Source organism: Condylura cristata, unplaced genomic scaffold (assembly GCF_000260355.1).
Source record: "Condylura cristata isolate star-nosed mole 26May11 unplaced genomic scaffold, ConCri1.0 scaffold00008, whole genome shotgun sequence".
Classification (NCBI taxonomy): domain Eukaryota; kingdom Metazoa; phylum Chordata; class Mammalia; order Eulipotyphla; family Talpidae; genus Condylura; species Condylura cristata.
Window position 1 is genome coordinate 41368205 of NW_004567109.1, and position 16664 is coordinate 41384868.

At 33.4% G+C, this 16664-nt stretch overlaps 1 protein-coding gene across 3 annotated transcripts in view; it reads right to left on the reverse strand.

Annotated features, from left to right (window-relative positions):
• Positions 1-16664, reverse strand: part of LRRC40 (leucine rich repeat containing 40) — a 72179-nt gene that overhangs the window by 49382 nt on the left and 6133 nt on the right. For all 3 annotated transcript variants that reach the window (XR_001145269.1, XR_001145268.1, XM_004679112.2), the window contains exons 2-7: positions 15918-16099; positions 15495-15568; positions 13000-13129; positions 10387-10510; positions 5273-5415; positions 4072-4244 (exon numbers count right to left, since the gene is read on the reverse strand). Coding sequence is in view for 1 of the 3 variants with exons in the window: in XM_004679112.2 (XP_004679169.1) it covers positions 4072-4244; positions 5273-5415; positions 10387-10510; positions 13000-13129; positions 15495-15568; positions 15918-16099 (826 nt within the window). In the remaining 2 variants the exon portion in view is untranslated. The remainder of the gene's footprint in view (positions 1-4071; positions 4245-5272; positions 5416-10386; positions 10511-12999; positions 13130-15494; positions 15569-15917; positions 16100-16664) is intronic.

Genomic DNA, 16664 nt, shown 5'->3' on the forward strand with positions numbered 1-16664 from the left:
TGTTTCTCCCAGTGCTCCACCCAACAGTACATTTTGGTCAATCTGCCTATTCTGCCACACTGTTTATGGTGAATTCTTTCACACATCACCACCACCACCACCTCTGGCATGTACCTCGGTTCTTATATGCATAAATAAATAAATCTTTTAAAAATCATCAAATTGGGCCCTCCCTGGTGGCGCAGCGGGTTAAAGCACTGCACTGAGAAGCTAACGCCACTTCCGCATGAGTTCAAATCCCGCCTGCCCCGGAGGAGACCACATGGCGAGGCAGACCTCTCCTGACCCGCCCGCTGCTCCCCTCAGCAGTGTACTTCGTCGATCTGCCTGTTCTGCTCCCCGCTCTGTCTCTGGTGAAGCCTCTCACCGCCCCTGAGCCTCTGGCCTGTACCCCAGTTCTGTATGTACAAATAAATAAATCTTAAAAAAAAAAAAAATCATCAAATTGTATGCCCTAAATGAGTAAACTTTACTATGTAAGTACTTGAACAAATGTGTATTTAATAATACATACTTCATATATGTGTCTATAAATGCATTTATATGTTATATGTATATCTATATTAAAAAAGAAGGTAATGATAAGTAAAGTTGCTGAAGGCAGAGATAATAGAAACTAGCAAACAGGCTAGATGGAGAATGGAATAGCAAAGTCTGTGCTTTGTCATAAAAGGAGGAATGGGATTTCATTTGGCAGTGAGTAACACAGTAAAAGGACATTCTCTGCAAATGGAGTGGAAAAAAAAGAATCAGTATATTTAGAGTTCAGTACAGTCAAGAGTAGGATTCTGTAGGAGTGAAATATGAGAATGAAGTCTGATTGTGACATGTCCTTGAATGTTGTGTTCAAAAGTCTGAACTTTATCTTGTAAAACAATAGTTCCCATTTGACTATTGGAAAGCCAGAAGTATCAAAATCTCCTAGGAATTGTTTGATACACAATAATATAATGATAATAATTTTATAATCTCAATGCTAAATTGACTTCAATGCTGATTCAATGGTATCTCATTTTTTTTTTTTGAAGTTTTTCAGTAGATTGATACATTGCCATATTTGGCAAACTGTAGTTAACAATTAAGAATCATAGAACTTTTTAGCAAAATGGCTGAACAATTTGCTCTTTTAAAAAACTACTATGGTTGCATGCACAAAAACCAACTCGAAGTGGATTAAAGACCTAGACATAAAAACAGAAACCATAAAGTACCTGGAAGCAAAGATGGGTGAAACACTACACGACATACACCTCGGTAACATCTTTAAAGATACAGCATCCAATACAATGATAGTGAAGGAGAAAATAAACAAATGGGACTACATCAAGTTAAAGAGCTTCCGTACAGCAAAAGAGACATTACAAAAAAAAGACATCCCACTGATTGGCAAAAAATTTTGTCACACAACACTAGCAATAAAGGATTGATCACAAAGATATACAAAGAACTAATGAAACTCAACAAAAATAAACAACCCCATCAAAAAAATGGACAGAAGAGCTAAAAGACATTTCTCCAAAGAGGAAATGTAGAAAGCCAACAAGCATATGAAAAAACGTTCGACATCACCTGTAATATGTGAGATGCAAATTAAAACTGCAGTGAGATACCACTTCACACTAGTAAAAATGGTACATCTTAAAGCAACTAGCAACAACAAATGTTGGTGAGGATGTGGAGAAAAAGGAACTCTCGCACACTGCTGGTGGGAATGCAAACTAGTACAACCACAATGGAAAACTGGAGGTTTCTCAAACTGCTAAAAATGGAGCTTCCATATGGTCCAGCAAACCCACTCCTAGGTATCTACCTGAAAGACACAAAAACACTGATTCAAAGATACATGCACCCTGTGTTTACTGCTGCTTTATTTACAATAGGTAAGACATGGAATCAACCCAAATGCCCAAAAGTAGGTGACTGGATTAAGAAGATGTGGTACATATATACAATGGAATAGTACTCAGCAATCAAAAAAGATAAACTCGTGCCTTTTGCAGCAACATGATGATGCTGGAAGGGATCATGCTTAGTGAAATAAGCCAGAAAGAAAAAGAAAAGTACTGATGGTGTCACTTATAGCAGGAACATAAAGGATAAGGGGGAAAAAAAATAATAATGAACAACTATATACTAGAGAAATTATACAGGGGTAGAGTAGGGGATAGGATCAAAAATGTGGGGGGAGAATTGCACTGGACTATGGTGATGGTGATCTGGTGATGGGAAGTCCACGGGGATTATAAGTGAGATGGAAAAAGGCACAAAATGATGTAAAAAATAAACATTATTTAAAAAGAAAAGTAACTTCAATATTATAATTTTTAAAAAAAACCTACTATGGTTGCAATGCAGGCAACTACTGTTTTAGCCACAGGAGATTTTAGAGGTGTACAAATGAATACACGTTTCTATTATCTAGTGTGTATAATAGAAAGGAAGAGGAAAGGAAGGAAATTAATATTTATTAAATGCTGTAATGTTTAGGCCCTGTAAGATATCCAAAGATCTGGAGGAAGAACATATATATCAGAAAAAAGGTACCAATTACTATATTAGTTTTTTTGTAGTTTTGCTTTAGATGTTCGTTTTCCACTGCTTTCATTTAGTAGTCAAATAAAAGTACCCCTTGGAAAATGTTTATGTCATTATGTTTAAGGTAACATATTATCTTATTCATTAATTGTAAGATAAGCCATTTTAAGGAATATCCAGGACAATTACTAGTGCTCTTCCAAATAGAAATGAGTGATGAGTGGTCACTCTCCAAGTATTAGAACTATAATGAAGATGTACCATATTTCATATATACATTGTGAAAATAATTCTGATTTTTAAAAAAATATTAATATATACACATTTATAAAAATCTGTCTTGCCTGACCTTCCTACTACTAAAATAACAAACCATGTGTCTGACATTCAGACATAAAACTCACATTTGTTGCTTAGTCCTCACTAAATCTTAGTCTTATTTCTTATATTTATAAAATAATTCCATCCCTAATATTATGATTCGGTAACATCTTATGATTCTTTCACTAACCTCCCCATCCTTATTTCTAAAACAGGCAATCAACTACCAAGTACCATTTAATCTGACTCATCATGCCTCTCAAGTCTCTCCTCTTCTTTCCATTTCCATTGTCACCACAGGTTAGGTCCTTATTATTATACACAAGAGAAAAATCTACAAAGCAGACAATACAGTGAACTACATATATCAAATGTTCCTTAGTGGTATTATTCAATCAGTAGTTTATTTAGATTTTAACACATAAAATCATAACTATTCAATGTTTCCAACTCACTATCATCAATTCAATTTGCAATCAAAGTGATTCTGTTCTTAATCCTTCGGTAGCTTCTTCTTAACTAGTGAAAAGGAAATTCATTCTTCACAGGCCTTTTAAGGGCCTCTTTCATATGGCAAAGCTCTGTTTTTATTGTTTTCTCCTGAACAGTGGATTATGCTGATCATGTTAACATAAACTTGAAAATCAAGGCTAGCCCTGAAAGATCACATGGTAGAACTAGAATGAAGCATAACCCTAAAAACAACTGTGTTCTTAAATTTTGTGTTCTACACATTGTCTCAATCTAATCCCAATCCTAAAGATCTTTTAAAATACATTACTTCTTTAATAAAATGTCCTTATTCCCCTTAAATAAAATGGGATACATATATCTCCCTGGAGTCTCCAAGCACTTTATACTTCTTCTTTACATTCTTTCAACAAATATTTGTCAGGCACCTTCTATGTCCCCAAGCACTAATCTACAAGTTAAGAGATCTAGAGATTGTGCAGTGAAAAACAAACAAACAAAAACCCAGCCTTCCTAGGGTTACATTCCAGTGGGCTAGAGTAACTTGTAAATACATCTGATTCTATCAGCATTATTAAGCTTGCCACCAAGGACTAAATCTAATTAATCTCTGTATGTCTGCACATGATACTTGCCCTATTTCAATTTAGAAAAAGACCTCTACATGCTTTACAAATATTTCAATGGAAGAATCATAACCAAATACAAATAGGATTTTTTTCATCATTTGATCTTTAAACTTACCTACTAATATCATTGTTGCTTAGGTCAAGTCTTTCCAAGGACTCTAGTAGTGAGATTTCATCTGGAACAGATTTTAACTTGTTATCCCGCAGGTCCAGCACAAGGATAGAATTCAGATGCTTAAGATGTTCTGCCCCTAATATTTCAATCTGGTTTTCACCTACATGTAATTCCTACAAAACCGAATATCAATCATGTTATTTCTACAATCAATTTTATACCATGTATAAAAGTTGAAATCTTAATTTAAAAATGCATGAAAAAAACCTTAATTAATAAACCATTTAAATATCAATTATTTCTTATAGCTTAAAATTTCTGGTAATTGTAAAATAATTCAAGGTTTCATCTGGCAGAAAGTTCAAAATTGATAAAGTACAAAAGTGGTTTCAGAGTTTCATTTCCATCAATAAACACAAATCCAGTAACTATATTGATGAAAAATGGAAGTTTAAAACAACATGATATATTTTATTTATTTTTAAATTTTTAATTGAAGTCACACTGGTTTAAAACACTATATAGGTTTCAGAAGTATAGTATTATAATTCAACATTAAATGCCACATTTCAATGCCTGTTAGAAAAAGTTATAACAATTTGTTATTTAACATTTCCCTGAGCAATTATTTTATATGCTTTTTCATTAGCAAAATTTATATATTAGGTAATTAATCTTATTAAATGATAACTTGTTCAGTTTTTATAATTATCACCATATTATTTAAAAGAAACTTTTCAATACCAATGCAATAAAGTATATGTAAGGGAAACAGTTAATTTATTAGATAATATTAATGGTATATAGTTAAAACCAAAAGAAAGTAGTTAATTTTAAATAGACCTCATTCTGATCAGGCAAACATGTAATGTGGCAACTTACAGAACTAGATACGTATTCTTTACTGATATTTCAAGTCTTTAACAATATGATCTCAAATAACTGTGTTAGCCTTACCAGCTACCATATATCCAGTTAACAAATCACTTACCAAAAGAAATGGACAAATTCCTTCTTTTAAAATTGTTAATTTCTTTTAAAAAGCTATTATTGATAATACTATTAAAGTTATAAAGTTATTTATATAGGAAAAACAGCACTTATAACCAAGATAAAACAAGATTATCTCTTTTAACAAATTCATTTTAATAATTAAATTTTTAGAAAACAATATATTTACTTGTAATCAACTAAACAGTACCTTTAATAGCTTACATGAAGGAAATTCTGGTAGAAAACGTAACTTATTTCTCCGCAAATAAAGTAATTCAAGTGATTCCATGCCAGCCAATTCAGGAGGTATAGTTTCCAAGAGATTTGTATTACAATCCAACTGTTTTAATTCTGTAATACATATTTAGTAAAAAATAAAATGACTTCAATAGAGAAAATATATATATTGGTCTATAATTGTAAACATCTTCCCAAAAATGTGTATGTAGCCACATGAGGACTTATGAACTTGGATCATTTTATAATGCTACAGTCATAAACACTAGAATACCACTAAATTAAAACATTAGATTTTTACATTAAATTAAAGATAATTTAATATTTTAATAACAGTTCAGATCATATTGTAAAAGATTAAAAAACAAATTGCTCTAATGCTTAAAGTATTCCAAAATGTATAAACTATACAAGATATCACTTACCTTGGTTATAATAAATCCTTGAAAAGACAAAGTTTTAGTCAAGGACAAATAAATATGCATGATACTAATTCTATGAATGTATGCCAAATAGCACTGCTAAGATGCATCTACATTTACAGACAAGTTAATTTTCTGTCAAAAAACTTAGGATTTCTACAGATTCCTTCCCAAACATTTATTTATCCATCAAAATTGCCTCTCTCTCTGGCCCTATCTTCTTTCCTTCTTTTCTTCTTTATCCTCTAAAAAAATACGTGCTTTCCTCAAGATAATATATTTAACAATAATGAACAGAACAGCTCAAGAAAGATGATCTCAAAGTATCACTTACTTGCATCTATCTTTCTTAAAACATAGAATAACAAATAAAAGTAGAAAAAGTAAAGGTCTTCTTTTCCTTCAATCAGCAGTACCCCACCCCCACCCCAATTCACATTAGACTCTTCAGTTTAACATGGTCAGCATGTATATTCCACAAAATCACTCTCAACCCTTAACATGAATAGACAATATGATTTCATGACCCTTCTTTCCTATACTTTGAGTCTGTCAATTTTAATATAATGCAAGACCAAGTTGATATAAATAGTTGATTTAAACTGATTATTTTACTGTTTAAAAACAAATGCCATAGTACTACTTTTAACTAATAACAATTTAAGTATTATTTGGCTAGGACATTGATAAAAATATCACAATCTGATCTACTGCAAATTCAGTAAATTCTATAAAGAAAAGTTTGTTTTAAAGCTAGAAACTACAGGGCCTCATTGGTGGCACAGGGGTTAGTCTAAGCACTATCAAGCTATTGCTGGTCACTGTGGCATGAGTTAAATCCCAGCCAGGGATAACTGGAAAAAGAACAACAAAATAATCAAAAAGCCAGTAGAAGACAGGAAATAATAAAAGTCAAATCAAAAATAAATGAAATAGATGTTAGAAAAACAGTCCAAAATAATCAATGAAACCAAAAGTTGGTTCTTTTGAAAAAATAAACAAGATAGACAGGCCACTAGCCAGGCTCACAAAGAAAAAACAAGAGAAAGCACAAATAAAATTATAAATGAAAGAGGAGAAATCATAACAGATCCAGGAGAAATCAAAAGAATAATTAGAGAATACTCTGAGCAGCTATATGCAAACAAGTTGGACAATTTAGCAGAAATGGACAAATTCATACAACTCTACAACCACCCAAAGCTCGATAAAGAAGAAATAGAACTAAATAGGTCAATTACAAGCAAGGAAATTGAAGAAGTAATCAAAACCCTCCCCAAAAATAAAAGCCCAGGACCAGATGGATTTACAAATGAATTTTACCAAACGTTCAGCAAAGAGCTAGTGCCTATTCTACACACTCATCCAAAAAATTGAAAAAGGAAAACTACCACATACTTTCTTATGAAGTCAACATCACAGTAATACCAAAATCATACAAAGAAAACACAAAAAAAGAAAACTTCAGACCAATCTCCCTAATGAACACTAATGCAAAAATCCTCAACAAAATCTTAGCCAACAGAATCCAACAATGTATTAAAAGAATACTACACCATGACCAAGTGGGCTTTATCCCAGGAGCACAAGGATGGCAACATCAGAAACTCAATTAATGTAAGCCATCACATCAACCAACAGAAAAATAAAAACCACATAATCATTTCATTATATGCAGAGAAGGCATTCAACAAAGTTCAACACCCATTTATGTTTAAGGCCCTCAAAATCCTCAGAATAGGGCCCTCCCTGGTGGCGCAGCGGGTTATAGCACTGCACTGAGAATCTAAAGCCACTTCCGCATGAGTTCGATTCCCGCCTGCCCCGGAGGTGACCACATGGCATGGCAGACCTCTCCTGGCTTGCCCGCTGCTCCCCTCAGCAGTGTACTTCGTAGATCTGCCTGTTCTGTTCCCCACTCTGTCTCTGGTGGAGCCTCTCACCACCCCTGAATCTCTGGCCTGTACCCCAGTTCTGTGTGCACAAATAAACAAATCTTTAAAAAAAAAAAAAATCCTCGGAATAGAAGGAACATTCCTCAACATGATAAAAGCCATATATGACAAACTCACAGCCAATATTATCCTCAATGGAGAAAAGCTGAAAGCCTTTCCCTTGAGATCAGGAACAAGATAAAGGTGTCCATGATTGCCACTGCTCTTCAATATAACATTGGAGGTTCTAGCCAGAGCAATAAGACAGGACAAGAAATCCAAATAGGGAAGGAAGAAGTAAAACTGTACTTATTTGCAGATGATATGGTAATCTACATGGAAAGCCTTAAAAACTCCACAGAGAAACTAATCAAAACCATCAACCAGTTTAGCAAGGTAGCAGGATACAAAATCAACACACAAAAATCAGGGCTTTCTATACACAAACAACCATTCAGAAGAGACAAATAAAAAAACATTCCCTATTCAATTAAAAGAAAAAGAATCAAATACCTGGGAATCAACCTAACAAAAGATATAAAAGACTTATACAAAGAAAATTACAAAGCACTGTTAAAAGAAATACAAGAAGACACCATGAAATGGAAAGACATCCCCTGCTCGTGGATCGGGAGAATTAACATCATCAAAATGGCCATCCTACCAAAAGTGATATACAAATTTAATGCCATCCCAATAAAAGTCTCAATAACATTCTTCAAAGAAATAGAAAAAATATTGATGAGATTCATATGGAACAACAAAAGACCTCGAATAGTCAAAACTCTCATGATTAGGAAGAAAAAGAATGGAGGCATCACAATACCAAACTTTAAGCTATACTACAAAGCCATCATAATCAAAACTGCATGGTACTAGAACAAGAACAGACATATAGACCGTGGATTCGGATAGAAAACCCAGATATAAACCCACAGGTTTATGGACAGCAAATCTTTGACAAAAGAGCAAAGAAGATACAATGGAACAAAGAAAGTTTGTTCAGCAAATGGTGCTGGGAAAACTGGGAAGCTACATGCAAAAAAAATGAATCTAGATCACTACCTCGCACCATGTACAAAAAGCAACTCGAAGTAGGTTAAAGGCCTATACATAAGAATGGAAACTATAAAATACCTGGAAGCAAAGATGGGTGAAACACTACACGACATATACTTTAGTGACATCTTTAAAGAAAGAGCACCCAATGCAACAATTGTGAAAGGCAAGGATAAACAGATGGGAGTACATCAAGTTAAAGAGCTTCTATACAGCAAAAGAGACATTACAAAAGACAAACAGACATCCCACTAATTGGGAAAAAATTTTCTCACACAAAACTAGCAATAAAGGATTGATCACAGAAATATATGGAGAACTGATGAAACTCAACAAAAATAAACAACCCATCAAAAATTGGGCACAAGAGCTAAAAAGACACTTCCTCCAAGAGGAAATGCAGATGGCCAACAAGCATATGAAAAAATGTTCAACATCACTTGTAATAAGGGAGATGCAAATTAAAACCACAATGAGATACACCGCACACCAGTGAGAATGGCACATCTTCAAACAACTAGCAACAACAAATGTTGGCGAGTATGTAGAGAAAAAGGAACTCTCCTGCATTGCTGGTAGGAATGCAAATGAGTACAACCACTATGAAGAACTGTTTGGAGGTTCCTCAAAGTGCTTAACATGGAGCTTCCCCACAACATGGAGCTTCCCCACTCCAAGGTATCTACATAAAAGACACAAAAACACTGATTCAAAAAGATACCTGTACCCCCATGTTTACTGCTGCTTTATTCACAACTGGAAAGACATGGAAACAGCCCAAATGCCCAAAAATAGATGACTGGATTAAAAAGATATGGTACATATATACAGTAGAATATTCAACCAAAAAAGAAGAAACACATGTCTTTTGCAGCAACATAGATGGAACTGGAAAGATCATGCTTAGTGAAATAAGCCAAAAAGAAAAGGAAAAACACTGCATGGTTTTCCTCATAGCAGCAATATTACAGAACAGGCGAAAAAATAATGATAATGATGAACAGCTACATACCAGACATTTTCTGGGGGTGGAGTGGGGAATGGAATCAAAAACAGAAGGGAGAGGCAAATGCATTAGACTATGGTGATGGAAGCCCAAGGGGATTGCAAACAAGATGGAAAAATGCAAAAAATGATGTAAAGATAAACTACTATATATTTTTTAAAACTTTAAATATTATGCATTAATAAAAAATTTAATAGAAACATTAATTCAAACTTTTTAAAATTAAAAAAAATGGTAAGTTGGGCATACTGGAGTATCTTTAAACATGCTGGGTCAGGAGGCTTCAGCTTTACCATAACCATTGGTAGAATCACCTGTAAGGGGAATATTCTTTGAGTGAAAGCTATATGAAAGAATGGATGAACAAAAAGCAAGCACAGCTCATATCACAGTCAATTTCTCAGAACATAATTTTTCTATAATTTATAATTATATTTTCTCTACTTTTTGTTAAGCCCACAGATGTTTTGGGGGTTAACTCTTTAGGAAGTAGCTAGACAATAACAGACTAAAGAAAATCTCACTGTTTGCTATAACTGTTGTCATTTACCACCATCAAATCCACTGTTTTACTTCTCTGTAAGTAAATATATTAAAATTTATGTTTTCAGGATTTAAGTTGCACCTTCATATTTATGTAATTTTTAAAATAGTGAAGAATTACTTTTCAATCTACTTATTTCTGCTGGCAAACTCTTCAGTTGATTACTGGAAAGATTGAGTCGCATCAAACTGGATAGAGAAGAAAAACTAGCAGGAACGGTTGTAAGACGATTGTTTGAAAGGTCCTTTAAAAAGAGAAAAACAGAATGAATAAATGAATGAATAAGTAAGACAACTGTTCTTAAAGGGGATTTGGGAATTTGAAGAAAATTCAACAGAAAGGTTATTTCAGATGTTATAAATTTTATAACTCTCACAGACTAACGATTTCATAGATAATCATTTATTACCTCAATAATGCTGATTCAAAAAGATACCTGTGCCCCCATGTTTATTGCTGCTTTATTCACAATTGGAAAGATAATGAAGTAGAGAGGAATTAAATTCTGACTTCAAAAATTTTTACATAAAGAGTTGTATTAAAATTACTTCCTTCTGTGTCAAGAACCATGCTTTCAATTCTTCTGCTGACCTTAGTATATATATGTCAGTATTAAGTCCAGAGGTCTACTCTCTACTTTCCACTCATTCAAGCTTGTGTAATTAATCTCTATATTTCAATATTCTTTAAGTCTTTGCTTCTGCTATTTATTTAAATAATTATGAAAGTACTTCTTTGAAATTCCATTGAAAAGAAATGTTATGAAATCAGGTAATCCTGAATCATTCAAATCAGCTATAAATACCTAAAACTTTGGTTAAACTTTGTTAGATTTGGTGTATTTTTTTAAGCATACTACTATTATCACAACATAAAATAACAAACTACAACATTAGTCTAAATTCCAATTCCCTAAAGTCTAAGCATCAACTCATTATTATTAAGTAAGCATTTTCTAATAAAGAAGTTACTGAAAATAAGTACATGTAGTATTCTGGGTTGGATCCTAGGATTATTTGTGGAAAAACTAGGAAAAAAATCAATGAATGTAGCTTAGTTAGGAATATTATGCCAATGTTTCTTATTTTTTCACAATGCCTCAAGATTACATAAATATTAAGAGTAAGGAAAACTGGGTGATGGGTATTTGAAAACTCTTTGTACTACCTTTAGAAGGTTTGTATAATTCTAAAATAATCCAAAATAAAAAAACTTAAAATTTCTAACAAAGAGAAGATATTAATTCACAAATCTTAAGATATTTTAAAGGACCCAAATCATTCTAATAAATTCTCCTCAATTCTAAACAGAATAAATACAGCTTTTAATTACTGCAATTAACATTAAGATACAAAATCTAAGTACATAAATCAATCAGTATTTACTCTGTCACCTCATCAATGTTATAATATTGTATTAAGCATTTTTTAAATAATTTTAAGATATATTATTAGTTTAAATTAATATAAACTGTTATGCTTTTAGTAATACACTATTACATTTATTATTTTTAAAACAGAAACATCCTTTCATTATGCAAATACCTACCTGGAAGCTCTTAAATAAAAACAAGTGAGTACTACAGAAAATCCTTTTTAAACTTTCTATTCTAAAGGCACTATTTTTTATTCATTATTATCACTAAATTCTACAGGCAAATTTCATGGCTCCCTCTTCTGTTACTCATTTTATGGATCTAAGTCTTTCACTTTCCAAACCTTTTTCCAATCTGCTCAGACTGAAAGACAAAAGGATATTGAAGGAGTGGTAAGGAGTATATATATTTTAATTTCAAAAACTAGAGTAGATAAGAGAAATATAAGGGAGGGTGTATTTACAGAAAAAACAGAAGGGTAATTTTTCCTTAAATAAAAAAAAATTAATGCTAAAATGCTATGATTACTTCTTCAAAGCACATAGTAGGAAAATGAACATGAATATACATGGAGCAGAAATTATATATAGAAGTCATCTGATCAAGTATAGCTAAGTCTTTCCTGTAAGGATACCTTACAGGGGAATCTTACTCCTTCAGTGGTAAAGTGGGAAGAAAAACTGATATACTTTGGAGTCAAAATGACTTATGTCAAAGTCCTGAATTCCTTTTTAGTTGTATGACTTTAAATAAGTTACTTTTTTAAAAATATAAGCCTCAGTTTCTTATCACATTACAAGGTAAAACTACCAACCTTGTCATATATAAAGTACAGAATAAAGTGAATATTTTTATTATGATTGTTATTAAAGTATTTGTATTGCTTTATGGGTATCTCTATTTATGATGTGAAGCATAAAAAGTTAAAATTTTGCTAGGCCATTTTGAAAAACTGGGAAGAAAAGGGAGGGTTCGAGAGATTACCTGGTTATCCTGCAGTCAAGAGAGCCACAGGAGTTATAGGAAAAATGGAGAATGGTCTAAGAAAGGAGCTGGTATATACTAAAAACACCTTTTCGCTATTTGTGAAGACACAGAAGTTTCTGAATAACAAATTGATCCTCACTGCCTCTTTCCCAAGCTGTTTCTTAAACTGCTGAATTAAAACTTAGGGTGACTTCATAAAAATAGGACAACAATTACTAATTGACAATTACTAATTTAACAAAGTGAAATAAAGTCTGATAATCTAGTCATACAATAAGCTATACAAGGTTCTGTGATTTCAATCCTACACCCAATTGCTCAGCCTGGAAAACAGCCCGAAATTACACAAAAATTAGAAAATCACAACTTACTAAATCTTCTAAATTGAAAAGCTGTTCAAATTCCTCTGGTATGCAGGTGAGTTCATTATGTTGGAGATATAGACCCTTCAGGTTTCTCAAATTTGTAATTTCTTCAGGGAGTGTTTTCAGTTTGTTATGGCTATTATTGATAAAAATAAATGCCAAATTATTTGATCACAACATGATAAATAGTTACAAAGGCATATCTGTTAGCCAATTATATGGGCCCATTAAAAAAATGAAATACAGTTGCTAATTCAAACACTTACCAAACTTGATATCCTAAATACCTATACTTATTATAATGACCCGAATCTAATCAAGTAGAGAATTTCAAAGAAAAATAATAAATACATTTAATCAAATGAATTTGTTTCTTTATAATCAATTTTTGCATGCAATATGAATGCATAGAGTGGATCATTAATTTTTATACTGTTTCTGAGTTTTAGGCTTTTGACAAAGACACACACATACAATGGCATTATATCTTATTTAGGGATTATGTGTTAAACTGAGCACTTAAGACAAAAATAACAACTTCTGTTAAAGGTGCTGAAATACTCACTGAAGAATTCTACTCTATTTTCAAGCTGTATACAATAATTTTACAAATGATTGGGGAATAAAGAAAATATAATGTAGTAACAAGCCTGTATTAAAATTATTTGTAATTAAAGTACAAATGACCTCTAGGGCCCTGGTGGTGCAATGGGCTGAAGCACAGTACTATGAAGCTGGCCACAGCCACTTCAATGCTCGTCAATTCAATCTGCTATTCTGCTCCCGACTCTGTCTCTGGTATCGCCTCAGCACCTCTGGCCTGTACCCCAGTCCTGTATGTATGAATAAATCTTAAAAAAAAAAATGACTTCTAGGCCCTCCCTGGTGGCGCAGCGGGTTAAGGCACAGCACTGAGAAGCTAAAACCACTTCCGCATGAGTTCGATTCCCGCCTGCCCTGGAGGTGACCACATGGCGTGGCAGACCTCTCCTGACCCGCCCGCTGCTCCCCTCAGCAATGTACTTCGTCGATCTGCCTGTTCTGCTCCCCACTCTGTCTCTGGTGAGGCCTCTCGCCGCCCCTGAGCCTCTGGCCTGTACCCCAGTTCTGTATGCACAAATAAATAGATCTTTAAAAATAAAAAATGACTTCTAAATTAAGAGCAATAAAAACTGTTTAAAATTGGTTACTATTGTTAAACACTTTTATTTATTTATTTATTCGTACAGAACTGGGGTACAGGTCAGAGATGCGGAGGGTGAGAGGATTCACCAGACACAGAGTAGGGTACAGAACAGGCAGATGGACAAAGTACACTGCTGAGGGGAGCAGCGGGCGGGTCAGGAGAGGTCTGTCTCGCCATGTGAATCTCCTCCGGGGCAGGCGGGGATCGAACTCATGCGGAAGTGGCTTAAGCTTCTTGTGCTGTGCTTTAACCCGCTGTGCCACCAGGGAGGGCCACAAAACTGAAATTTTTACATGCTAAGTTTCTGAAGTTTCTTTTCAGAAACTGAGGCTTCACTGTGTTATACTGGATAGATCTGTAACCACATTTATTTCATAAATCATCATTTTTCAAACTATATTTTGAATGCTTAAGCCTTTTCATTTTTTCCTGGAATGAAATCTTCATTAAGCCCCTTTCCCCTAATCTGTGTGTATGTAACACATAAGGCATTATTCTTTCTTAAAAGTAGAGATATGCATTAAAGGCCAAATAGAATTAGCTAAACCTTGTGCCTAACCTCCCACATAAATATCACTAAATACCATAAACATTATTGGAAACCCAAAAGTTCTCAGAAAAGCTAACAAACTACTAATACCTAGACCATGAAATGTGTTATCGTAGATGAAGTAATTATTTTAAATTTCTTCCTGTTGCTTAGCACCTATTTCAAATGTCAAAACAACTTTAGGCATCATCAAAAGAGGATTTCTGAATAACCCTTAAAAAGTGTTCTATAGGGTCCTCTCTGGTGGCGCAGCGGGTTAAAGCACAGCACTAAGAAGCTTAAGCCACTTCCGCATGAGTTCGACCCCCGCCTGCCTGCCCCGGAGGAGATCCACATGGTGTGGCACACCTCTCCTGACCCGCCCGCTGCTCCCCTCAGCGGTGTACCTCGTAGATCTGCCTGTTCTGCTCCCCACTCTGTCTCTGGTGAATCCTCTCACCCTCCGCATCTCTGGCCTGTACCCCAGTTCTGTATGAATAAATAAATAAATCTTTAAAAAAAAAAAAGTGTTCTATAAAATTAAGACAAGAAATATTTTTTAAAAAGGAGCTGACCTCAGATTTGTAAAACCAAAAAATATTAAACAAAATAAATAAGAATTAAAACTTAAAATTCTTATTCTGTTTTAATCATTTCCTTTAAAAAGCGATTAATTTGAAAACATTACAAAAATAAAAGATTATCTAGTTTCAGAAAAAACAATTGACAAATATTAGTTATCACCATTACAGTAGTCATATTAGTGTAAATAAGCTTATAGTTTACCTGACATTAAGTTTCTGAAGATTCTCTAACTCTCCTAAAGCAGAAGGAAGTGATGTCAGCTGATTGTCATGTATCTAAAAGTTATTAAAAGACACATTAGTTTCATAATTAGCAATATATGAGCTTGGACATTTAGAATATCTTGTACATTTTAACTCTAATTTCTAAGAACAATTATTAGTCCTGGTTTATAAGTAGGGATAGTGAGGCACAAAGAGTAACTTTTCAAGGTTATACAGCTATCAAGAGGCAGAGGTAAAATTTGAAGCCTGGTGTTCTGACTCTACATGCATAACCATAATGCTATGCCAAATAATAATAATCTGTTATTCTTTCTTGAATTCTATTAATTAAACATGAGTTTTCTACTTATCAAAGCCTAAATTTAACTTTAAAGTTAATAGGTATAATCATTCAACTAACATCAAGAACAGTCAGTGCAGGCAGCAGCCGGAGGTCATCTGCAAGTGACTTAAGTTTATTGTTTGAAATGATCAGTTTGGTCAAATCAGTCTGCTCCCACCATCGATCAGTAGCACCAAATGAAAGAGTTTGATTGGCTTCCTCTGGGACATCCACATTTATTCTCCAGACACACTGAGGCACTATTTCCAAAACCACAAAAAAAGAAAAGAAGATATTAAGTGAAATATTTTTATAATAGTAATTCAATTTATCTACTAAAAAGCAATTATTGAAACTTTTTAAACTTTCCAAAAAAAAAATTAAACTGCAACTAGAGTATAGTGATTTGATTTTATTCAAACACAAAATAGTAATATGCATTTTACTTATTAGCTCACACTTTAAACTTCACTCAACCTTATTTACTATATACAGACTCCACATAGCACAGTATGGTAGATATATAAGAAACAAATAAATAGACTACTATCATTATGTTGACAGAGTTAACAAGGAAGGCATAGAAATCAACGCATATGATACAATAAATTACTGTAACAGAATTACAGATCAAATGTAACTAAAGGATCAGAAATAATAATAGCTAATAATAACAGCAAACATTTTACAAATACTAGACATCTTTCTAACACACTAATTCATTTATAGCTCATAACAACTCTATTGTTACGTTCCATAGATGAGAAAACTAAAGCACAGAGAGGGAATCTAACTCTAGTAGCTGCTCTCTATTTTACCTAACAT